Source organism: Muscardinus avellanarius (assembly GCF_963383645.1).
Source record: "Muscardinus avellanarius genome assembly, chromosome: 7".
Lineage (NCBI taxonomy): Eukaryota > Metazoa > Chordata > Mammalia > Rodentia > Gliridae > Muscardinus > Muscardinus avellanarius.
This window is the reverse complement of record NC_137793.1, coordinates 82,255,081-82,279,650: the sequence shown is the minus strand read 5'-3', so window position 1 is coordinate 82,279,650 and position 24,570 is coordinate 82,255,081. Positions and strand designations below refer to the sequence as shown.

Below are 24,570 nucleotides of genomic sequence, written 5' to 3'. Positions count from 1 at the left end.
ACCTCCAGGCTCAGGCTAAAGCCTGCTACTAGGGTCATACACCACTTATCTTTTTCCTTCCTGATCATCATTCACAGTCTACACATTTCAGAGAAATGGAACCATAAAGTGTAAGAGATGGGAAGAACCATCCAAAATCGTAATGACAAGCATTTATGTGGCAAGTGAGGTAGAGTAAAAACAAATTCTTTATTTATTGTCTCAGCTGAGTCTCTCACCAATCTTGTGTAAGACACATTGAGATTAAGTGATGCGTCCAAGGCCACTCAGCTATCAGATGGTGAGCTGGGACCAGAATCAGAGGTCTGGGCTTCAGAGACAATCCTATTACCTGGTGTAACGCCTCTAATTCATAAAGGAAGAAGCGGAAGCTGTGAGTGTCGTGCTGCTGGTTCTCCGGTTCTCCCCAAAGCGGCCTTAGGACCCAGGTCTTTTTTTTTTTTTTTTTTTTTTTTTTTGCGTGTCTGGGGATGAAACCCAGGGGCATTCGACCTCCGAGCTACACCCCCTGCCCTATTTTTTATTCTTTATTTTGAAACCTGGTCTCACTGACTTGCAGAGGGCCTCACTAAGTAGCTGTCCATGAACTGCGATCTTCAGGTCTCAGCCTCCCGAATGCTGGGATTACAAGCATGCGCCACCACGCCCGGATTCTGACTTTACTTTTACTGATTACTCTTCTGCCACATGTTAAATAGCCTTCTTTAAGAGGTCCAAGCTGTCGGTGAATACTCTGCTCAGCTGGCTCTGACGGATGGGTCTCCTGAGCTGCTTTTGGCCCCCGTTTCTGGACTCAGCCCTTGGTGAAGTCACCGAGCTACCTATTTCTACCCGATTTATGGCTCTCCATGTGACAGGCTTTAGAGGCCCACCACAAACCTCACTTAGGCTTGGCTGTCTGATCACAGTTCCACTTGGTACAGAAAGCTCCCCTTCTAATATCTAACTTGACCAGAGAAAGTCCTGTGGCATTAAACCCAAATTCTTCCTATTTCTGCTCACTGTGGCTGGCTACTACTCAATAGCCCTGTTTGGTACAGATTGTAACAAGAATAAGGCACCTGAAGCAGAAGGAGAGGATGGTTATAAATAAGCTACATGGACACTTGGTTTGGCCAGTGCTCATGTTCTCAGAGGTAATGTCAGATATAGACTCAAGAAGTGTGTATATATATATATATATATATATATATATATAGAGAGAGAGAGAGAGAGAGAGAGAGAGAGATGTCTGTCTGTCTGTCTGTCTGTCTACCTATCTACTTAGCAGTAGTCTAGCCCTTACCCAGGCTTTCTTCTTTGGCTACTTTTTTTTTTGGGGGGGGGATTGAACTTAGGGCATTCTATCTCTGAGCTCTACCCCTAGCCCTCCAGCTCTATTTTATTTGGAAACAGGGTTTCTTATGTTGCTGAGAGCTTCACCTAAGTTGCTGAAGCTGGCTTCAAACCTGTGATCGTCCTGTCTTAGCTTCCCAAGTACTGGGATTATAGGCATGAGCCACTATCTCTGGCTCTTTGGCCACATTTTGAATGTATTTTCAAAAAGCATCCCACTTGAGAAAAGGATATGTAGCCAAAATATGTGGCTGGGCACCTCAGTTTCACTAAGATCTTGTTGGTCACATGTATTTCCTGTTTCTGCTTTTTTACATATTTGGACTCAGAAAAACCAGGAGAGAGCTCTTACTCAGAGCTACCTACCTTGTTCTCAGCCATAGCTGTGTTTCTTGAAAATATCATGTTAAACATGGGTCTGTTTCATCTTCCTGACCACCACTTACCCAGGCATATAGAGTAAGTCTCCATCTGCCCTTCCATCTATAAAAACCCGGCAGCAGTGTCTGGGATGATACTCAGGAAATGTTAACATAATGTTACATTTTGCCTAGTGGGATTTGCTGAATTGTGTCTATTTTCTATATGTAGCACTTCAATTTGTGGGGTAAACATCTACTATTTTTAATTTAAATATAACTTTCTGTCTTAAAATGAAAATGAATAGGAAGAAAACAGATATCTGGGTACATGCCTCTTTACCTCTTTGGGCTGGGAGCAACTGAAAGGTAGAGACCAAACTCTATGCCTCCTGGTGTTTTTCCAGTACTTTGTTCCCAATAAATAGATGCCCAGGAATAGTTTCTTTTAGGCCTACTGACTCTTTTATTAGGAGGATAGTCTAGTATTTATTTCCAAGACTATTTTATCAGTTTAATGTTTTATCTACTCTAGGTTAGGTAAAACCTCCTTCAGCTCTACCAAGTTCCCATCTGGACCTGTTTATGCCTCAACTGCAGGGGCCACATGAAAGAAGGTGAAAAAGACAGGTGGGTTCAAGAGACTCCGGATGTAATTTGCATGCAATTAGCATATGATTTGTGTCATCTGTTCTCGAGAAGTAATTTTCAAGTTAGAACTGCCTCACTGAATCTCTTAATGCTGTCATGTGCCCACTCTCCTCTCCCTTACTCCTGCTCATCCCTTATCCCCTGATTCCATTTCCCTATTTCCAAAGGAAAAGAAGGCAAAGGGAACTCTGGGAAGGGTGAAGCTGATCAAGGACACCAGCATTCTTGCAGAATATTCAGACTGACATATGAGATGGAGGCACCTTGTGGAAGCCGCCGGTCCTTCTCCAGCCTCAGTCAGTCTCTGCAGCTGCTGAGACAGACCCGCAATCCTTTTTATCCTTCTTTGGCCTTTATCTGAATTATCCTGTTCAAGATAAGACCATGGCTGGTGCTGAACAACTGTTAACCCACTGACCAAGTGAACGGAACGAGTCGGCCTTTGCTAAGGTCTTAGTTTTCTGGGTTTTCAATGATCTGGTGAATTCCATCTTCCCTGCTTCATCCCCTTCTGCTCCCTCTCCACGGGCCTTCTCTCTGCTCACAACACAAATGCAACCTGGAAGGACAATGCTTCATCTCTCCATCTTAGAGGGTGGGGAATGTGCTCAGTTGATACCAGCAGAGGGTAGATGTCTGTTTCACAGGGCTCCCCATTTCTGCAAGCATAGTTTCAGCTTCCCAGAGCTGACCAGCTTCTACCCTGCACCATTCTAAGACTCATGCCAAGATTTTATCTCCTTCTGGGGCCCTATCTTGGGTCTGTCTCTCCCAGGAGCAGGGCCCAGCCCGGAGGCCCGGATTATTTACACCTCTTTGGCTCCCTTGAGCAGCAGACTCTGTGGGCCCGAGAGCAGTAAATCTACCTCCTAATCACACCAAGCTGCTCCATGCAGTCTGGCCTGTTCTTGCGGGGCTGTTCATCACTTGCCGAGACAGGGCCTGTGGCCTAGAGAGAAGCCTCCGGGAAGTGGCTGGCCCCTGGTTGCTTCCCTCTGGCTCCCTGCAAAAACCTTCAGGGAGCTACCTCTCTCAGGATCCCTGTACGGCAAGCTCAGAGGACTCTTTTATAGATCGAACAGCTTTCGAGAACAGGTGACAGATTAGCAGTGGTTTCCTGGGGTTTGGAAAGGACAGATGGAGGTTAGCACTTACCTGTCTTTCAGACATGACGTATAGGTAGAGCTGATCAATGGAGAAGGCCATGTCCCGGAGGATGGGGCTCCCATCTTTGAACACAGAGACCATCTCATACTGGACCCCACCATGGGGGGGACCGTCAGCTCGAATCTGCAAGAGAAACGAAGTTGTCCTCAGCATCTACACTCAGCCTTCCCTGTGGGCGGCCTACTTCCACCTAGAGGAGAAGGCTTATAGGAAACAATTGCTACTGCCTCCCAACCACTACTCTGTAGATAGAAGTGCCACTTCACACATCACAGAATTCCTTTCCCAAGCCCACCCGGTGTGCAGGGTCTGGGATTCTGATGGCATGTTTATCTGTGTGTGCATATATGCCCTTAGGAATGATTTAACTATCCCTATGTGGTTATTCTCCTGTGCATCTACAGATCATTACAGCTCTGTGTGATGCACGTGTATGCAAGTGAGTGTGTGCGTACGCACACTTATTTGAGGTTGGAGCGGGAGAGTCAACATTAATAAACAGCATCCTTGCCTCAGACACACATGGAGGGGGGACAATTAAACAAACCATCAAAAAACTGGTCATTAAGAGATTTGAGATTTTTAGACGGTAAGGAAGTCTTTGTGATCCTGGACATAGGTTCTATTTGTCTGCAAGTTCACCTGGTGGGATGTGGGGAGTCAGGAATCCTGGCTCTTTCTCTCCAAGACCATCCCAGGACAGAAGTCAGAAAGGACTCTGACATCATTTGGTTCAGGGCTTTTTGGTCCTGGCTGCACAATGAAATCATCTAGGAAGTTTTAAGAAATATGAACACCAGGGCCAGACCCATCAATCATAACCCCTGTGGGTGGGGTCTAGGCGGGGTTTAAAAGTTCCGTAGGTGAATTTAGCTAGTAGCCAGGGTGGAGAGACAGTGATGAGATCTAGTGTTCTCAAGTTGGTGTGCTCTCAAAATTCCCTGGAGGGCGTGGTAAAATGTGCAGCTGAGTCTACCCCCAGAATCTCTGATTCAGTACGGATAAGGACTGGCATTGTGCATTGCTGGTTTTTTTTTTTTTTTTTTTTTTTTTGGTACTGGGGATTGAACCCAGGAGCATTCTACCTTTGAGCTACACCCCCAGCCTTTTTTATTTTTTGTTTTTGAAACAGAGTCTCGCTAGGTTGGCTGAGACCTAACTTGCCATGTTGCTGAGGCTGTCCTTGAACCTGCGAGCCTCCTGTATCAGCCTCCCAAACACTAGAATTTCGTGTGTGTGTGGCACCATGCCAAGCATCATGCATTTCTAACAATTTCCCACTCCCCAAGTGATGTTAAGGTCGCTGGTGCAGAGGTTTGAGAAGTATAGTCTAGGCTGACGCTTAAATATAATACTGCAACTCTGAGAGGTCCCTAAGGTCATACAAAAAGTTGGTGGCAAGGAGTCCTGTGCTTGAATATGCTCCATCCCCGGTTTCTTTTTCTAGAATAGCAGCTGGCCACTGACTCATGGTCTCTGCGCCAGCTCATTTTATTTGACCACTGCCCACCCATATACCCTATAGCTCGAGCCCCACATCCTCCAGGAAGCCTTCCTGGCCTCTATAATGGCTAATGAATGCCTTTTTTTTTTTTCCTACCAGACACTTTGTCCTAGAATTATAGTCAATTAATTTCTTCCTGGTATATGTCCTAGTATATTGACCCTCTACTTGATTGTTCTCTAATTGCCTCCAATGCACATAGGTCTTGTCAACATTCTGAAGGTGGGAATGTGTTTTCTGTTTCTCCTAAAACCCTCTGCGGACCTGCATGGGGCTTGGGGTGTAGCTGGTGATGGATAAAAGGAAATGCTTGAGACATGCCTATTGCGAGGCACACAGACTGTGAACCAACTGATAGAGTATCCTGGACTCTTTAGTGTTAAATCAGAGTTAGGTCAAATGACATTTTCTCTAGGAGCTTTGAAGAATATACCTTCTCCTTTATTACACCCTTTTGCATTCCCTCTTATTCTAGCCATCTCCTCCCTCTGCCTACTTATCCCTACCATGCTGGGAGCTCCTGAGGGGCAAGGGTAAGGACATTCATTTCATGGGCCAGGCTTAGTGGCAGTGCCCTATAGTAAGTATGTAAGGATGGGTGGATAGAGGCATATTCAGTTTTTACTGGCAGAGTGGAGAGGGTCAACAGCATTATTAATTGCAGAGTTAGGGGGTTGGGACCATGGCTTCCATTTTTATTTCTCTACCCTACTGAGAGCTGGCATGTTTGAGGGACCTGAGATGGCATGGTCTATACCTGTTGGGTGGGGCTGGATTGGGGTGAGAGGGAAGCCAACCCTGAGCCCATAGGGGGTGAGCAGCTCCAGCTCTGGAGTTCAGAGATAGCATGTAGCATCTTTCTTCTTGAGAAATCTCTTCTTGTAAAGCCTAGACCCAAGGGATGGGGTCAATAAGTCAGGGCCTAGAGGCAGGGATACCACGCTCTCCTCCTCACCTGCTTTGGTAGGTGATGTTGGCTTGAAGTTAAGGAGGTAACCTCAATGGAACTGAATGTACTCTTCCCTGAGCCAATTCCAACCCCAGCACCTCCCCTTGTGGGATGGACTCTTCTTTCCCCTAAGCTCCCCCTTGCCCTTTTCTTGCCCCATTGGTGTGCAGAGCTGTTGCCTGGGCAACCATCATGAAAACTTCTCCTTCCAGGGGTGGGGCAGAGGGCACTTAACTCACAGGGTGGAGCCATCAGGGGTGTTACAGGGTTGGGACATCTACCCTCTACACCGGAGCAATTAAAATTATGAGATTCAAGTGGAAGGAAGAGCAGGCTCTCCCTCTGGGAAAACTCCCCATAATTCAAATGGCTGCCCTTAATATTCAGCATTCTTTCCCTCCGATGGACAGGGCCAGATTTCCATAAGGCAGAAATGTAGTAGCTGTTAGTCACTAAAGTCCTTGAATTGTTGAGGGGAGGAAGGGGAGATGAGATAGTCCTGACTGCTGCTTGGCTTGCCCTCAGTCTCAGTACATGCGGAGCTTGGGCTCGGCTTCTTACCCCTGAAGAGGAAATGTCTCCATGTCTCTCCAGCTACTCTTCTCCAGGGAGATTAAAGTCTCCTTGAGGCACTGGCTCAGGTTAGGAGCTGCAGAACCAGCCCCTCCCTCAGGCCTGCCTTAGGAGTCTGCGGATGCTCTGCCAGCTGGAGCAGCACACTCTCCATGAGCCCCAGCACTGGCCTGGATCCCCAGCAAAATCCGGACACAAAGACAGAAGGAAGAATGAATGCCATGGGTTCAGCCTTCCCTCCATGGGACCAGACTGTACCTATGGCCAGACTAGAGCTGGCGCCAAACCAGAGACAACTTAATCAGCACACACCCTGCTGCATGCAGTTAGGAGCAGTTTCCGCCACTAACTTCTTACTGAATCAGAGGTCTAATCAGAAGCTTTTAAAATCTCCTCTCCACAACCCTCATCTTTGAATCAACCAGTAGAAGCCAGAGTCAAATCTATCTAATTCTCAAACATCAAAGCTAAAACCGGAACAGAAGGTGCTCTCGGTAGCAACCCTGAACTAAGGTCTCTTACTCCAATCAGTCTGTACCCCCGAAGAGAGGTGCAGTATGGTGGGCCAAGAAGTCTGTGCCTCCCTGGGCACCCCGATACTACCTGCCACAGGTTCAGGTAACTCTTCAAGACACCCCCACGAGGTCAGGGAAAATGGAGTGTGGGGGCCTGGAGGCCAAGAGTCCAGGCAGGGGCGGGTGCAGAAGGCGGGCAGGCAGCCAGGCAGTGTCTCGCCTTCCTTGACACCCTTTCCATCACCAGCTACACCCCATGCCCCATGCAGGTCCGCAGAGGGTTTTAGGAGAAATAGAAAACACATTCCCACCCTTAGTGGCACTGCCACTAAGCCTGGCCCATGAGATCGGGGACTCAGGTATCCGGGGTTCCCCCTTTGACTCTGCTGTTGCTCGGGCTTGGCCCACTTTTAGGTGAGCTGCCTCTGAGCCTCAGTTTCCCTCTGTGAATAACAGGGAGAACTGCTCGATGGCTGTCACGGGAGAACCACAGACAAGTCACTGCCAAATCTCAAGGGTGTTGGAGATTATCCTCTAAGCCCTTACACCAGAGGTGCTGGTCAGGGCGGGAACTGGGGCTCAGACCAGCTCCCTCCAGTGCCATCCAGAGAAAGCAGGTGGCCAGAGAGATCCCTCCCTTACCTCAGGAGTGACTAGGGAAGTTCTGAGTATTACAGTTGTCCTCCATCTAGCCAGGCACAGGCTGGCTAGTGCTGAGGGACTGTCCAGGAGTTCTAAAACACAGATGGGGTTTTAAAGCCAACTAATTGGCTCTATTCTGTGGGGCCCCACAAAGTGACAGGTTTCTTTTTCTTCAGCATTTAAGCCTGTATCCTGAGGGCCAGTTTTCAATGACCACAAAGACAGCAATAAGTGAAAACATGCCACAAATCCAGTCTGAGAGAATGGCATTAGCACACCAAGCCACACAGGTCTCAAATCCAGCCAGGTGGTGGAGGAGCCTGGAGACAGTTTAGAAGAGAGAGGACTGGGACAGGTGGAGCTGGTCACTTGAGCATGCTTTTCTAGCTGGGCTCCTTCTGTCCTGGGAGGATTTGGCCTCAGTGGATATGCAGAAGCTACAGGGCCATTTTGCTTGGCCAAGGCCCAGAAGGTAAGTAGCACAAGAACAGTTGACTACAGACAAAAGTGACCGTTTTTAACTGAGACTCACAGAAGAAAGCGTGTGCCTCAATTGTTGCACAAGGAGATTCATTTGAGTTCAAGGAAGAATTCTGCAACAAAGAGACTTGACTACAGAACAGGCAATCACAGGAGACTGTAATCTTCTCAGGAGGGTATTTAACACCCAATAACCCTCTTTGCTTCATAGTTCAATGCAGCCCTGCCTGAAGGCAGTCAGAGACACTTGGTACATTTTCAAAGGGACCTGTTCACCTAATGAATTTATTAATAGCTGCCACTTATATAGCTTTTATAATGTGCTGGGTAATGTTGAAAGTATATAGTAAAAATTAACTCCTTTAATTCTTATAAATACCTTGGATACAAATGCAATTATTACTCCCATATTAGATGAAAATTTTGAGGCTGGGAGAGTTAGGCAATGTTTCTGAGATCACACGGCTGAAGGGCGATAGATCTGAGATTCACAAATTATATGCCAAATTATCAACAAATTAGCCCAAATTATCTGCCACTATGTGAGCTTCCAAAGACGGGGTAATAATGGTAAGCATAGCTTGTTTTTTTGAGGGGAGCTGGTATTGAGGCTTGAACCCAGGGCCATTCTGCCTCTGAGCTATACCTCCTATTTTATTTTTTATTTCAAAACAAGGTCTTGATAAGTTCCTAAGGCTGGCCTTGAATGTGTAATCCTCCTGTTTCAGCCTCCCGAGTACTGGGACTATAGGCATGTCCACCATGTCCAGCAAACATAGCTATTTATTTATTTATTTATTTATTTATTGCAGTACTGGGGATGAAACTCAGGGGCATCCTACCTCTGAGCTACATCCTCAGCCCTATTTTTTATTCTTTATTTTGAAACAAGGTCTCACTGAGTTGCAAAGGGCCTCACTAAGTAGTCGAGGCTGTCCCTGAACTGTGATCCTCTGGTCTCAGCCTCCCAAATGTTGGAATTACAAGCGTGCAGCACCACACCCAGCTCAAACATAGCTGTTTTCTTTTTCTTTTTTCTTTTCTTTTCTTTTTCTCTTTCTTTTTTCTTTTTGTTTTTGCAGGTCTGGGGATGGAACCCAGGGGCTTTTGACCTCTGAGCTACACCCCCTGCTCTACTTTTTATTCTTTATTTTGAAACAGGGTCTCACTAAGTCGCAGAGGGCTCCACTAAGTAGCTGAGGCTATCCGCGAATCGCGATCCTCCGGTCTCAGCCTCCCAAATGCTGGGATTACAAGTGTGCAGCACCACACCCAGCTCAAACATAGCTGTTTTGGAGTAGGGTAGATGGGCAGCCTGGAAATACAAGTTTCCTCATCTTTTCTTCTTTCTTCAGACCCCCAGAGTTCATGTGGGACAACGGTCTATTTCCTGGAGAGCAGAGGTCAATAATCTTAGAACCTAATTTGCGGGGTGGGGCGGGGGGTTACTTGGGAACTCAAACTCAGTTTAATAGGGCTGGAGCATGTGAGAGAAAGCCCAGGGAGATTTACAGTCCAGTTCTCCAGGTGGGAGGGGCCACGGGGAAATGAAAATGAAATAGTAACCCTCTTAGTATCTTTCCTTTAAATCATAACTATGTCTGCACAGAAATTAATGACAACCTCTTTACTTGAACATCCAATTCAAATCAGCATATCCAATTAACTCGCTTACCTGCAAGTCCCTCAAACAAATTTTTCCCTGCGCATCAATTTCTTCTCTAGTTAGCTCTAAATTATGGGGCCCTTACTTGAGACTTGGCACTCTAATATAACTTTATTAGTGGCAGAAGTAGTAGTATAGTAATAGTAATTTTTCTTTTTTGGCAAGAGCTGCTGAAGAGGAGTAGAATTGGGGACCTTCTTGGGTCTCTCGGAAGGAAAGAGATTGTTTTGACAGGCTCCACCACCCAGAGGGAGGCCTGGATCCTGTCTGGCGAGTGGGGATCTAATCCCAACTTTCTCATTAATTGGCTGTGTGACTTCAGGCAAGCCACTTCACTTGTTTATATAATAGTTTCTGTAGCTGCCAAATAAGGGCGGTAACTCCTGTCCTTTCTAGCTTGAAAAGGATACTGTGAACATGAAATGAGTTATTAGCTATGAATTTCAGTGCTGTCTAGGAGTTATTTATTACATGCCCACCATGAGCTAGGCCTGTGTTACAAAGCTGAGGACATTGTGATAAATGGTACAGGATCTCTTCAGAAAGCCCAGGGGTGGGGAATTAGGCGATACAACCTGTCTTCACAAGCACACTGGCTGCCCTTGTGAGGGGAAGTTTGCATGGTGACCCCAGGGAGACCAGCATGGAGTGGGACAGCACCTCACCTGACCTGAATTTGGGGGATGGGGGTTATTTGGGAACTAACAGAGAAGTTCCCTGGCAGACGTAAGGCTAAACTGAAAAACAAGAATGGAAACGTGGCAAGGCAGGGAGTGCAGGTTTATAATCCCAGTGCTTGAGATGCTTGTAACAGGAGAAGTGCAAGTTCAAGGCCAGCCTCAGCAGCTCAGAGAGACCCTCAGAAATGTACCAAGATTCTGTTTCAAAATAAATAATAAAAGGGCTAGCATATAGCTTAGAGACAGAATGCCCCTCTGTTCAATCTCCAGTACCAAAAATAAAAAAAGAGTAAAAATGTGACTCCTTTTGGAAAATTTAAAGTGTAATACAAATATAAAAGTGGTATTGTTATGTCTGAACCCAGATTTCTTGGGAACCTGGTGTTTCTGATTTGAATATTTGGGATTAGACTTTTAATATAAAGTAACTGAGTGCTCAACAATAGTTCCAGCAGGTCTCACCACCTTCTGTCCTGAGACTTTCTCTGGAAGAGGCCTTTGTTATTTAGTTCTCTCTGTTTGCCTCAGACCTCTGGGCTCACTTGGTATATGAATATGCGTGTGGGGTACAGATGTGTGTGTGTGTGTGTGTGTGTGTGTGTGTGTGTGTGTACACATGTGCAGAGGGGACAGGCAGAGAAGGCCCGCTGCTGCTCAGACAGTGCTCCGAGTTAAAAAGCAAGCACATCTGCACCTATACTACTTAGTGCTGCGAGAGAGGATGCAAACTCAAGTTTATTTTTGTAGAGCTTCATGACCCGAATTATTTATAGACTAGTCTTTGGTAAATTCAGTCTCTGTGACTCTTCCTTTCTCTCTCCTGCACATAGATTCACACATACATGCACACACACATACATAAGTGCACACATACACGAGCACGCATGGGTTTGTGAGTGCACGCGCGCACACACACACACACACACACACACACACACACACGCGTGCACACACAGAGGCAGCAGTAACTTGCAGAATGCCTGTCACTGGCCCTGCCCTCTGGGCTGTGCTGATGTAACTAAGCACAGAGTCACAGCTCAGTAGGCTGAGGCTCCCTGGAGGACAGCTAGGAGCCTGGCCCTAAATGCTTGGGTAATTAATTGCAGGGCGACTTCAGACCCCAGAAGACTTGGCCTATGGGTTGCACTGAGCCAGGAGAGATGAGAAAGAGGTAAAAAGGGGCCAAGGGTCCCTCCTGTCCGTGAAGAGGAAGGGGGTCACTAAGATGTACTAAGCTTTCAGAATGCCTGCTGTCTGTCTGTCTGTCTTTCTCTCTCTCTCCCTCTCTCTCTCTTACACACACACACACACACACTGATGAAGATACTTCCAGCACTGGTCCCCAGCGCATTGTCGGTCAATCATCTGGGCTTTGACACTAGAGATTGACATTTCCTGGTACAATTATTTCTATTTCTGTGCATGTTAAGAATCTGCCCTAGATACTTAACTGGTGGAGGGTGATGGCTAGCAAAGGGGCTAGCCCTGGGGCTAGAGGCTTCTGGATTTTAGGGGTCAGGCCATCGAAGGCTTTCTCTTGGCATATGGGAGGAAGCCCCAGAGGAACCATTTGTTCTCTGGACTTCTGCATCTTGGGACAGTCTGAGATTTAATGTCCTGGGGAGCGAGGACAGTGGATACAGTGAACATTTTTTGAACACTTACATGAGGAAGGTAACTCCCAGGGTTAGGTTGGCTGGGGGGAGCCAAAGAGGCCAGTTTTCTTTTCTCTAAGTGATGGATTTTCTGCTTCTCACCAGCTGAAGGAGGACAGCCATACAATCACTGATCGGTGCCCCTCCTGAAACAAAGAGGAGCTGCCTCTGCTTCATACCTTCCTAAGGATAACGACAGACGGCACTCCTGAAAGCACCAGGTCCCCTGGGGCCCAAACCTCTACCTTCAGGGAAGAGAAACAAGACTAGGACACAAAAAGAATCCAGATCTCTTGGTTCTACCCTTGCCAGAAAGGGGGTTTGAACTCCAAGGGACCAGGAAGACAGGAGGGCATATGAGAGGTGAAATATTCTAGGCAATGCAGAAATGCCTAGACTTCTGCATCTTGGGACAGTCTGAGATTTAATGTCCTGGGGAGCGAGGACAGTGGATACAGTGAACATTTTTTGAACACTTACATGAGGAAGGTAACTCCCAGGGTTAGGTTGGCTGGGGGGAGCCAAAGAGGCCAGTTTTCTTTTCTCTAAGTGATGGATTTTCTGCTTCTCTGCTCTCAGACCAGGCCCCACCTGTAAGCAGGGCTCCAGCAAGAGGCCTGCGCAGGTCAGGGGCTCCAGGAAGAAGCTGTTGCTAGGGGGAGAGGAAGCACTTGATTGTTCTGGGAAACAATAAGATAAACACAGCAAAGGACAGCCGAAGCATTGAGCAGCCTCAGATGAAATCAAATCACGTAGAGGCAAAGCAATAATTCACACGGAGTGCACAGAGCTGGGGAGGGGAGCGTCGAGGGGCGGTAGGAGGAATTAATAAAGAATGACGAGGAAGTTCTGCCAAATAGGAATCCTTGTTTATCCAAAGCTCCCGCTATGTGGGGCGCTCAGGATCTCCAGTCAAGGTAATGTGCACAGATTCTTTTCCTGGAGATGCCCTGATGGTTTGGGGATAGAAATAAAACTCTTAGGCGTTTTGAGCAGGCAATGATTTAGAGGCTCCCTTTGGGGAACATGTGGAGGGCAGCACAGCTTTCTCACCAGGCTCCGAGTGAGGGTGTTTGGAAGAGATAGAAGTAGGCATGTTGACAGACAGGGTATCTCCTTTGGAAATGCCCAGCCCGTTTTCCAGGAAGGAGCGGGAAGAGACAACTAGCACTTCCTGGGACTAGAGATGCATAGTGCCTTAGAATAGCTTTCTCTCTCTTATTAACTCATTATTTTATTTCAGCATATTGTTGAGTCACCCAGTACACAAAAGATTGGGAGTATAGACATGAATGATATTCAATACTCTATGAGGTAAGCATCCCCCTTGTGCAGAATAACACGTGTTATGTGTTTATTGCTGGGTCACACAAGTGGTGGTAAGTGGTGGTATGAAACTCCAGGCTGGGTCTGCCTGACTCTGAGGTCTGCATACAGTCTTCTGCTTTCCTTCAGCCTCTCTCTCTCTCTCTCTGCAGCCTCAGTTATCCCTAAGTCAAACAAGAGGGCAATGCCTGCCTTGGGGCTAAAAACTACATCTGAAAGTGTTGGGTATCTGGGGAATGGAATAGATCATGAACTGTCTCCTCCATCTTGACAAAGAAGGCCACCTGCAGTTTGGAAAAGAAAAGGCAAAGGGTGGGGAGTTTAAGAGGGTTATTATCCTCTTTAATTAACTCATTCTTTTCAATGGCCTGTGATTGCCCTGCTTTGTATAATCTGGAACAGAAATCTTTTGCTTTCATTAACACCAGTTTGGCATTTGGAGCTGTGGGGATGGGAAGGGAGGTCAGCGAATCTGAGCAGGGCTATTTGACCCTGGCCTTGTGTCTGAAAACAGAAGACCCTCTGAGATTCTAAAAGGAGAAATCATTTTTAAAAAATGCACGCGGCATGAATATACTACGGTGCAGAAAACACACGGTAACTGGGAGTAATGGAGACCACATATAAGCTGCAGTGTTTCCCTTCCCATTGCTCAGGGGCTGGGTCTGAGTTTTTATTGCCTCTTATCTGTGATACTGCAATAACCTGAGAAATCTCTCTGCCTCCAGCCTATTCCTACACTAATCTATTCTACCAAACACTGCCAGATTAATCTTCTTAAAACACTTATTTGATCCTGCCTTTTCTGTATGCAAAATCCTTAAATTTCAGGTGTTTGTAATTTTCTTTCTTTTGCTTATCTCAGTCTCCTAATTTTTTAAAAAATGATGAACATGCACTACTTTTGGACTCTTGAAAAAAAAACCTCATTGCATACATTTGTGCTCATACACACACACACACACACACACACACACACACACACACACCACCACATCTTTAACTGCCTCCTCTGTTAATTCAGAAAAGTTCACACACTCTCTTTTTACTTTGTCATTCAAGAGTCTAAGTTCTAGCTAACATGGCCTTTGAAATATTTTCTAATATTGTCCCCAACTTTTTTTTTTTTAGTGTGGTCTTTGTGCCTTTATTTGACAATTTATTCTATCTCCTAGATAGTGAGCATCCTTCAAGAACTAATCCAAATGCTACCTTTTCCAGAAAGCTGGCACTAAATCCACCTTTGAGTTCCAATACAACCTGGAATGCATGCCTCTTGGTTAATTTATGTGTGAATATATAAAGTTACTTTCCCAAGATAAAGTGCCTAGAGAAGAGACTCTGTTTGATATAGCCTCATGTGTCTAACTATGTTTGATATTGCTGGGCCCATAGGAGGCTTCCCAGAACACATGTTGGAATGAATGTAGCCCTATAGGTGAGGTTGGGCAGAAGTGACGTTTTACATTTATTTTACTCTTACTACTGCTAGACATCATGCTAAAAGCTTTAGAAACACTTTCTCATTTAATCCTCACAGCAATCCAACGAGGTAGGCACAGCCTTGTCCTCAGTACAGATGGGAACCTGAGGCCTAGAGGGGTAAGGTGATTTCTCCAAGGTCACACCCTGGCAGACAGAAGAGCCAGGGTCTGAACTCTCTCAGGCCTTTATTTTTCTAGGCCTATTTTTGCATCTCTAGAAAAAAGTGGGTAAGGGAAGAAAGCACATCTTATTCTACACTACCCCACCTGCCCAAATCTTTTGGAACCCAGCATGTAGACACTATCTACATTTGCTTCTGCTGGCATGATCTTCCTGCTTCCTCAGTTGACTGGGGAGAGCTTGGGAGGAAAGCACCATCGACAGTATGGGAAGAATTCCAGGCCCTAAAGGCTGGAGCCTGCTGGCTCCAAGGCAGGTAGAAAACAAAGGTTAAGATCAGGAAGATGAAGCAATGGGGAGTGGGAGCTGGGGTCTGGGCCACAGTGTCAGAGGAGGAGGGAGGGAAGAGCCTCTATCCTCTGAAGGCCCCAGCAGCCTGCTCAGGGGTGCCCGTGTGGTCTGGTCTGTCTGACTTCCTGGCAGAGCCTGAGGGCAGAAGAGACAGCTGAGGAGAGTCCAGGTGCAGGGAAAGATTCCACTTGAGTAGCTGTCGTCTGCACACCTTTCCCCATTTCCCTTCCCAGGAGAGGGACTTTAATAATGAGCTGCTTCATGACAACAGACCCCTAATTAATTCATTGCTATTCTTCTGGGGCCGGATCATCTTAATCAAGGTAGGGTGGGGGTGAGGGGTGGCAGGCAAGGATTGGCTCAATCTGCGTGACCTGCCATGGACAGATGCTAGCCTTGCTTCCTGGCATCATGGCCCTGAGCCTCCTCCTCACCTTGTTCTCTTAGGCTGGACACCTGCTTCTTTCCAGTGCCCACCCTTCCTTGTGCTGACGCCCTACAGCTGCCAGGCACAGTGCCAGCAGGCACTCTCTGTAGGGGGTCTGGGTACCGAACAGCAGGTGCCAGGATCTCACCAGGAATGGTGAAGAGGAAAGTGGGGCTCGGCCTAGGCCTCGTGAGGGATAAACTCTTTCCTGTTCTCTGAGCCTCAGCAGAATGCCTAGTGGGCTTAAAAATCAGCAAAACACAGCCCTAGTTCTTCTTTTAAGGTCTTCCCCCATTCTCTTGACTTGAGAGGCTTCCTTTACCCAGAATGCTGTGGAATCCCAGACAGTTACAATGTCACCACATCTAAGAGCAGCTAAGGAAGAGGAAGACAGTGTGTGCAGGAGAGGGTCCAAGAACACAGGGCGCTATCCCAGGGGCACATTGAACACAACCTCTAACACCTCCTTCCCCAAAGCCAGCTAATACCTAGAGAAGATGAGAATTAGACATTGCACTGGTCTTGCCGAGCATGGTGGCGCACGCTCATAATCCCAGCATTCAGGAGGCTGAGACCAGAGGATTGCGGTTTGAGGACAGCCTCAGATACTTAGTGAGGCCCTCTGCAACTTAGTGAGACCCTGTTTCAAAATAAAGAATAAAAAATATGGCAGGAGGTGTAGCTCAGAGGTCGAATGCCCCTGGGTTCCATCCCCAGACCTGAAAAAAAAAAAAAAAAAAAAGATTGCACTGGTCTCGCCTCGGCAGCCTCCCCATTTCCCCATAGGGGTTACATTTTCCTTCTTGATTGTCCAAACACTTTCTTCCCGTTTCATAGGTGCAGCCTATTCAGTTACCACTGACGACTTAACTCTCTGGGGCAGAGGCCACGCTGGGGCATTCAGCCAAGGGAGTTAATTCTCATTTTCCTAGTCTGCAAAACTGGTAAGAATAAATTCTGCCAGCAAGACAAGGCTGCAGAAGGAACACGAGAGATAAGGAACACGAAAGCATTTGGGGAGCTGGAGACGGATGTGCAAAGAAGAGCACGTTTTAGTGGATTTACCTTTGATCCACTGGTTTGGGTAGGGCCAGGCAGAGGCAGGGAGGGAGCCCTGAAGAGGATCAGTCACCCCTGCTCTGTCCTTTCCAACGGAGCAGGACAGAGGAGGAGGAGAGGTGGGGAAAGCAGCAGGTGCTGTGGTCAACACCTGGGCCCATAGGAGGCTTGGTAGAGCTCACGTCCAGCCTGCTTGGCAAGGTGGCCTCTCTCTGAGCAAGAAGAGATGGCTTGACCAGGGTCTCCACAGGCCCTGTGTTGGGAATGAAGAGTGCTGAGGCCACTGGACCCAGAGGATGGCCAGCATCCCGGGCTCAGACCCTTTTCACTTCTAGAAAAAGAAAGTCGAGATGGAGGCTTGGGTCTTTTGCCCACAGAAGAGGAGGCAGCTGGGGGGCAAACCTGCCCCCTTCTAATCCACTCCTTGAAAAGAGCTGGAAGGCCCTGCAGTGGCTTTTGTGTAGAGTACTAAAGCATCCCCCTCTAACACCCCCACACCCCCACTTTCCTCCACTTTTTTCTCTTAAAAGAGCGTTGCACCTCTCCAGGGACTGGAATCATTAACTGAACAGCACTTCGCCTCTCATAGCTTTTGACAATTTGTCAGTGAGCAAGAAAAAGTACCACAGAAGCTGCAAAGAAGCAGAGGGAGTGAGTGGAACCAAGGGGTGTGTATGAAGGACCGGCCAGGAGCTGGCCTAACCCTGGCCCAACACCTGATGGCTCCAGCTCTTGGGATGCTGGGCCAGAGCTGTTAGGGAGATGCAGTGCGGTAGGGTGGACGGGGAGGGCTGTCTCCTGGCTCCCCTTTTTTGCTGTACCTTGGAGGCAGCTGACAACCAATATGGACATGTGATCCCTCCAGGAGAAGAAAGAGTCAGTGCCCCTTTTTGCACCTGACACCAGAACTTTCCAGGGACAAGTGCCTGGGGGTCGAGGTTTGGTGGGAAACCTAGGGGGCTGGGTCAGGAAGGATGCAGCTAGAAATGACCGCTCAGAGCAACAAAACCCAAGTCCTGAGCCTTTCCTAAGAGGAAGAGAAAGAGATCGAGAGAGAGAGGAGGGTCATGAATTTCCCAGTCAAGTTGTGATGTAAACAGATCAAAGAGAGAGAGGATTCTGGGGCTCCCGAAAGACAGACGATCTATATTGGAGAAGTTCCAGGACTGGCTTTGAACAGTCTTAGCCATTAGGAAGTGGCTGGCTTTGAGGCAATTTCTCAGAAGAGGCCATGGTTCCCAGCCTCCCAGAGTGGATCACAAACCTCCCCTCCCCTCCCCTCCCCTCCCCTCCCCTCCCCTCCCCTCCCCTCCCCTCCCCTCCCAACATATACACCAGGAACCTCGCCTTACTTAGTCATCTTAGCATGAGAGTAGAGTTAGCACCTGCCGAGCACACACTGTGTGTTGGACATAGGACTGGACATGGTTCACAAACTACTTGAATCCCCAGCACTCGTCTTACTGATGAATAGCCGGAGGCTCAGAGAGTTAGGTCACTTGTTTTAGGTCACACACAGCCAGCCAGTAATAGATCGGGATTTGAACTTGAGTTTGTTTGATTATGAATCCTTTTGTCTCCCTAAAAGATGCTCACCTTTGTCTTGTGTATCATGTTAACATCTTACTGTCTGTCATTTTAATGCGCTTCTTCTGCTCTCTGAACGCCTCTCTAAGTGCCAACATAAATTATAAATTCCCAGAGGTAGAAGTTGAATCCATGTAGTTCGTTTTATTCGACTTTTAGTAGAGTGCTAAGTGCTACCGGGTGCTTACAAAATTTCATTCTATCCTTGAATCAGCTTAGAGCTCTGGAAAGCCACAAACTTGGACCACAGAAGCTTAACCAGCAAGCTCACTTTCCTTAATGGCTTTGTATACTTTGTTTTTACTATTTGCTACGCCATGAGAGTAACTCATTGGCTGCTGGCTGCTGCATAGATGTCACAGCCCTGGCACTTGATCAGGAGTTAATATAAGAAATTGCCATATAAAAGAAGACTCTGATTTTGATGTTACACTCATGTCCCGTTTTCTATACGAGGTGTCCCACAATCATAAATCACTTATTGAATGTAATATCTGGAAATTGTCTCCCCTGAAACAATTTTCTTCTCTCAAAGAGAAAAGATTTCTAGCTCATTTCGTTTCCCTTTATGATCTGGCTGCTGGGACACTCAGGCCAAATGTGACATGGGTGCTGTTATCCTATGTTAATCCTGGGAGCATATTTACTCTTTTTGTGGCTTGGATGGTCTAGTTCCAAGACAGTTCTCATTACTTATGTTTGCTAAATCTTTTATCATGTCACCTTAATTCTTTCTTAAGAAAAAAAGTAGGATATGAATACACACAAATAATTATGTTCCTGTCTTCTCTTTGTAGCATATGAATCTGTACCCTACTGTTGCCTTGACATATTCTCAGGTCTTTGTACTGTATGCTATTATCTTTTGTCTCTGCGGGTGGGGGCTTGGCCAGTGAGTGTTTCTGAGTGAGAGCCTGGAATGGTTTAAGTAGAAGTGAGGTTCTGGAAGAAGCAGAAGAGGCTCCACAAAACTCAGAGCCCATGGCTGAGTTGGGCTCTGCGGCACCAATAAAACCCCACAGATCGGCCATGAGTCTGACCTATAAGAATGCTCTGGATCTTTTATTCATTCACGAAAGAATGAATGAACAAATTAATGAACAAATGCTTGTCTGAGCCAAGACAGTCTTCTCACAGGAGAGAAGGCAAGGGGAGTTTTGCAGAAAGCCCCATCTTCGGGCTCCAAAAGAGACTCAAGATCACCAAGGGTCCAGCAGAGTCAAAGCTCTCAGCCCATCCTCACCAGCCCGGAACACGCATCACCTGTGCTGTGTGCCAGAGAACTGGGCCAGTGTGCTGGACACCAGAGGAGGGGAGAGGAGAGGAAGGAAGCTAGGTGTGTGTTTATACTGCCTTTCTCTTCTCCCCTCCTCTAGTGGGAGAATAATAGGGACACTAGCATAAAAGGGTGTGGGGAGAAATGGTCTCCAAATGCAGCTGTTTCTCCTGTAATCTCCTTTCGACTTCTACAAGTCTCTTCACTCCCTTTCTGGTCTCTCTTCTATCTCTCCCAAAGCCTCTGCTGCTTGTTGTCTTTTGCCTTTCTCTCCGCTGGCTCAGTTTCTGTCTCTCTTTCTCTTGCTCTCCCAGATTCCTAAGAGAGAAGTTCTGCAGCCTCCTCTTTCCCCCATCTGCCCAGGACTCTAGAGTCAGCTCAGAGCAGGAAATACCCATCCCAGAGCTCAGGGGCACTCCAACCTCCCAAAATGACCTGTCTCCAAACCTGGACTTTACTTCTAATCCCCATGGCCTTGCTGACATCAGTTGGGCTAATTTTTCCTCCCCTGTAATTAAAAGGGAGCCCCCCCCCCATTCTACCTCTAATCCCAGATAATTAGCTCTCTGATTGCCAGTGCTGGGCAGGAAACCTCATGTTTGGAGAGGGATTTTGGACAGACAGATTAGGCAAACACTGTGCAGGAAGCTACACTGGGAAAACAGGCCGTTCAAAGTTTGTTGTTAAAAGAGATTTGGGTGGGCAAAGGGCCTGGTTCCCTCCAGGTGGTCTGAGCTGCCTCTGACCCCACAGGGCTCTCCAGCTAATGGGTAGCTTGTCTTGACTTTCACCATCCTCCCCAGGTGGACCCGGTGGTGGGCTCACTCTCCAGCAGGAGGACAGCAGAGGATGTCCCCAGGGGGCGTGTTTCTTCACGCTTGCGGGGAGCCTGGGAGGGAGGATGGTCCCTTAGATGTTCACTTCTACATGCTGGCTTGGTGATGGCCAAAGGTTATCAAAATATGAAGAGGAACAATAAAATGCATGACCCTTTCCAACACAGGGAGAGGGAGAGGTACGAGAAAAACGGGGAAGTTCTTGTTCTGCAGGCTTTGGGGACAACTCCTTGGAGCCCTGTGGTTCTCTGAAGCAAGGCTGCCATGCATTGATGTAAAAAGCTATGCGCTGCAATCTACTCCGTTGAGGTGTGCTCTGGTAATTCTTTGTTTGTTTGTGCTAATCAATTTTCCTTCCATGATCCTCATATCAAACTGGGGCAACAGGTGTCCTCCTCCTCCTCCTCTTCCTCCTCCTCCTCCTCCTCCTCCTCCTCTTCTTCTTCTTCTTCTTCTTCTTCTTCTTCTTCTTCTTCTTCTTCTTCTTCTTTCTTCTTTCTTCTTTCTTCTTTCTTCTTTCTTCTTCTTTGCAGTACTGGGGATGGAACCCAGGGGCATTTTACCTTCAAGCTACACCACAAGCTCAATTTTTTACTCTTAATTTTGAAATAGAGTCTCACTGAGTTGCAAAGGGCCTCACTAAGTAGCTAAGACTGACTGAACCATGATCCTCCTGTCTCAGCCTCCAGAGTGTTGGGATTATAAGCATGTGCCACAGTTATCTTCTTATGGAAGAAGAAACTAAGTCCCACAGAGAGCACGTGACTTCCTCAGTGTCATAAAACAAACCACTACAGAACTGAGAACCAAGGCTGGTTCCAGGCAAATGGCTTTCCTGTGCCCTTTGCACCAGCCTATGTCTTCCAGTTCCTAACTCCCTATGTCATGAAAGTTTTGTTATCTAGGTCATTGGAGTGAGAGGAGATTTAGATTTCAGACCTGGCTGCCCAGGGCTGGTGGGCTTTTCCATGGGGTTCTGGTGGCCTATTTCCACCTCGATGGCCTCCTGGACATTTTGCTGCCCTGAGGTGGGGCTAGTGTTCTCAGGCACTAAACGATGGGCTTAGTCAGCACCCTGATGCTGCTTCCTCTTCTTCCTGGACACTAGGAGCTGTAAAATGTGCTCGCTCTGTTTCTCAGGGAGGAATGGGCAGGAACCGCAGCTAGGAGCTGGTGGGTGCATGGGGTGGGGGGCTGAGCTACAAGCCTCAGAGAGGAGCAGCAGGGCCTGGCACCTGGGGGATTTACCCAGCCTGGCTGTGGAGGCGCCTGGCCCTGCTCCCCCACTGTGGCTCCTCCAGTGAGCTCAGAGCACAGGGGATGGAGCCAGGCGGTGGATGGATTCCAGATGGGCTATCAGGTTTGCCCACAGTCGACTGTAAGGCTCCTCTGGTCTCCGCAGCTCCCTCAGCTCTGATTCAGCTGCCCTGCAAAGGCCTGCTATGGAATGCCGGTGAAACCCAACCCGCCCCTCACGCCTGCCCCCCTCCACCTCTTTGCTACTAGGGACAGCACATTTCTTCCCTGTCCCTTCTCTCCTTCATTAGCACAAAACCCCCCAGAAGTAGAAAGCGCTGGGGCTGGGAATTTGGCTGAGAGCTGGGCCTCTGCCTCTGGAGCTCTGATCTATTTCCCCCTGGGAAGAAGTAGTTGTATAAGGTTCTGGGTTCAAGTTCTGGATACTTGAGAACAAAGTATTTTCATGGGGAGCTGGGGGTGGGTGGGGCAGAAACTCTTTGTGGTCCTCTGACTACCAGATCTGTCTAGCTGGCAGTGAGCCAGGCATGGGAGGGAAAAAGAGAACACAGAGCTAGGGAGAACCAGGCAGCCAGGTATCTGATAGCACCACAGCATCTCACACGCACGGCTCTCATCTCTTTTAACCTGCCCAACAGGCTGGAGGGAAGGCCCTCTCTCTTTATTCCCATCCTACAGATTAATATACTGAGGCTCTGGAAGGTCCAGGGCACAGATCTTGGTGTACCAACTCTTTCCATAAACATCTATGAGGACCTACTATGTGCCGGAGACAGTGCTTAGCTTTAGGGGCATAAAAACAAACACAACATGTATCGCACCATAGAAGCCAGGGCTGTTTTCCTATGCCACATAATTAATAGATTAATTATTCTCAAGAAAGGCCCAATGGGGCTTGTAATATAATAAACTTTCACACATCCTCACCCAGTCACTGCTGTTTAAACAAGATCAATTCATTTCTGCCTGGTAAAGAAAGGAAGGAGTTCTTGCAAGTGGCATAAGGGGTCACACCAGGATTTTCTGTCTGATGTAATGTGCCTCTGTTTCACCTTTGTTATCAAGATTTTGCTCTGCTGTGATTTGATTTTGGAGTTTCCAGAACCTTCCATCATGGCCTCCTCCTCCCAGAGCTGGTGCTCCTAGTCTCTCTGGTCTGCCCTAGGTCGTTTGTTAATGACTGGCAGGCCTGAGGTGATGCTGCCCTGCCAGAGTTGATTAGTTGGGCTAAAATTTGCATTTTGCTTCAGAAAACCAGTTTGGAAGCTCTGGCAGAGAGCAGCAGGATTCCAGCTTCAATAGAGAATGCCCTGGAGGCCAGGCATTTGCATGAACCACGGAAGCCTTTACTTCCATCCTCAAGCCCCTTCCTCACCTCTCCCTCTGCCCCAGCAGGCTGGTAGCTACAGTGCAGGGTGCTCTGAACATGCTTGCAGAAGAAAAGCCTTTTTCTTTTTTTTTGCTTCTTCAAAGAAGATGCGAAGTTCCCTCCAGCCTCTCTGGAGAATCAGCCAGAGAACAGTCTGTCTCAAAATGCCATTAAAACATCTCTCAAATTAAAAACAGTTTCAGAACGTGCAAGCCCATGAGGAGTTGGGCCATGTGTGAAGGGTAGTTTTTGACTACCTGCAGCAGTGAACAGGGCTTAGGTCCATGGCCCTGTCCTGTGATATGTCCTTGAGCAAGAAATTCAGCCTGTCTGAGCCTCAGTTCCATCCCTTTAATAAAATAAATAAAATTACTTTTCTCCTCCCTTCTTGATTTCAGTGCACTTTTGCAAGGAGCGGCCCTGTTATTCTCAGAGATAATGTTCTCGGTTCTCGTCACATGCTGTCTTCCGAGCCTCCCGCCCCTGCCCTTCCTCTCCCCACAGTCGTGGTGCTATTTAAAGTTGAGGCTTCCAGCCAAAATCTGTACTTTATTAATTACGCGTCAACTACTCTGTGTAATGTTTAATGCGTTTTCCAGATTGTATCAAATCCGCAGAGAAAGGGGGAGTCTGACGCATCCTGGGTGCCTGGCAGTATGGGTGCTGGGAAGGGCTGGGGATCAGAGGCCGGCCTGGGGCCACCTCGAGGTGGTCTCTCCTGTTCTCTGTCCTGGAGTCTGTTCAGGCCCTGCTCAAATCCTACCTGCGGCTCCCTATTGAAGGGGCACACGGTGCCCCATGCAGAAGCACAGCACCCTGATGGGAAAAGAGAAACCTGCCTCATTAGGAAAGGCCAAAGGCCTCAGGACAACCGAGCCCCACTGGCAGTAGGGCAGAAGGCTGAGGGTGGTTTGGAAACGTGGCTCGGTGATACGCCAAGGGAAGGCTGGAGACGACACTGACCATCTGTTCTTCTCCAAAGAAGAGATGGAAATAGCATTTGCATTGGAGCAGGAAAGATGTGCGGGAGCCCCCGGTGTTGTATTCCTGCCTGCTAGGTTTCTAGGGGCTATTTCTAGCTGTGTGATTTGAGCAAATCCTTCAGATCCTCCGAGCCTCGGTTTACCGATTTGTAAAATTAGCATTTTCTCAAAATGAAGTCAGAGGGCCTTTGTAGCCTTAGTTTCTTTCTGGGAGGATATTGCAAGGAGAAGTAGGTATCTCTTGAGGAAGCACAAAGATGAATTCAACATGCTTCTTGCCCTCCAGGAGACCACAGTCAGGCAGGGAAGGGAAGAAAC

At 47.6% G+C, this 24,570-nt stretch overlaps 1 protein-coding gene across 1 annotated transcript in view; it reads right to left on the bottom strand.

The window, feature by feature from the left end:
* The window catches only part of PLXNA2 (plexin A2), a gene marked incomplete at both ends in the record, with an annotated part of 192,311 nt that overhangs the window by 113,780 nt on the left and 53,961 nt on the right, over window positions 1–24,570 (bottom strand). The window contains one exon of the mRNA XM_080699264.1: window positions 3,501–3,635. Within this exon, the coding sequence (XP_080555390.1) occupies window positions 3,501–3,635 (135 nt within the window). The remainder of the gene's footprint in view (window positions 1–3,500; window positions 3,636–24,570) is intronic.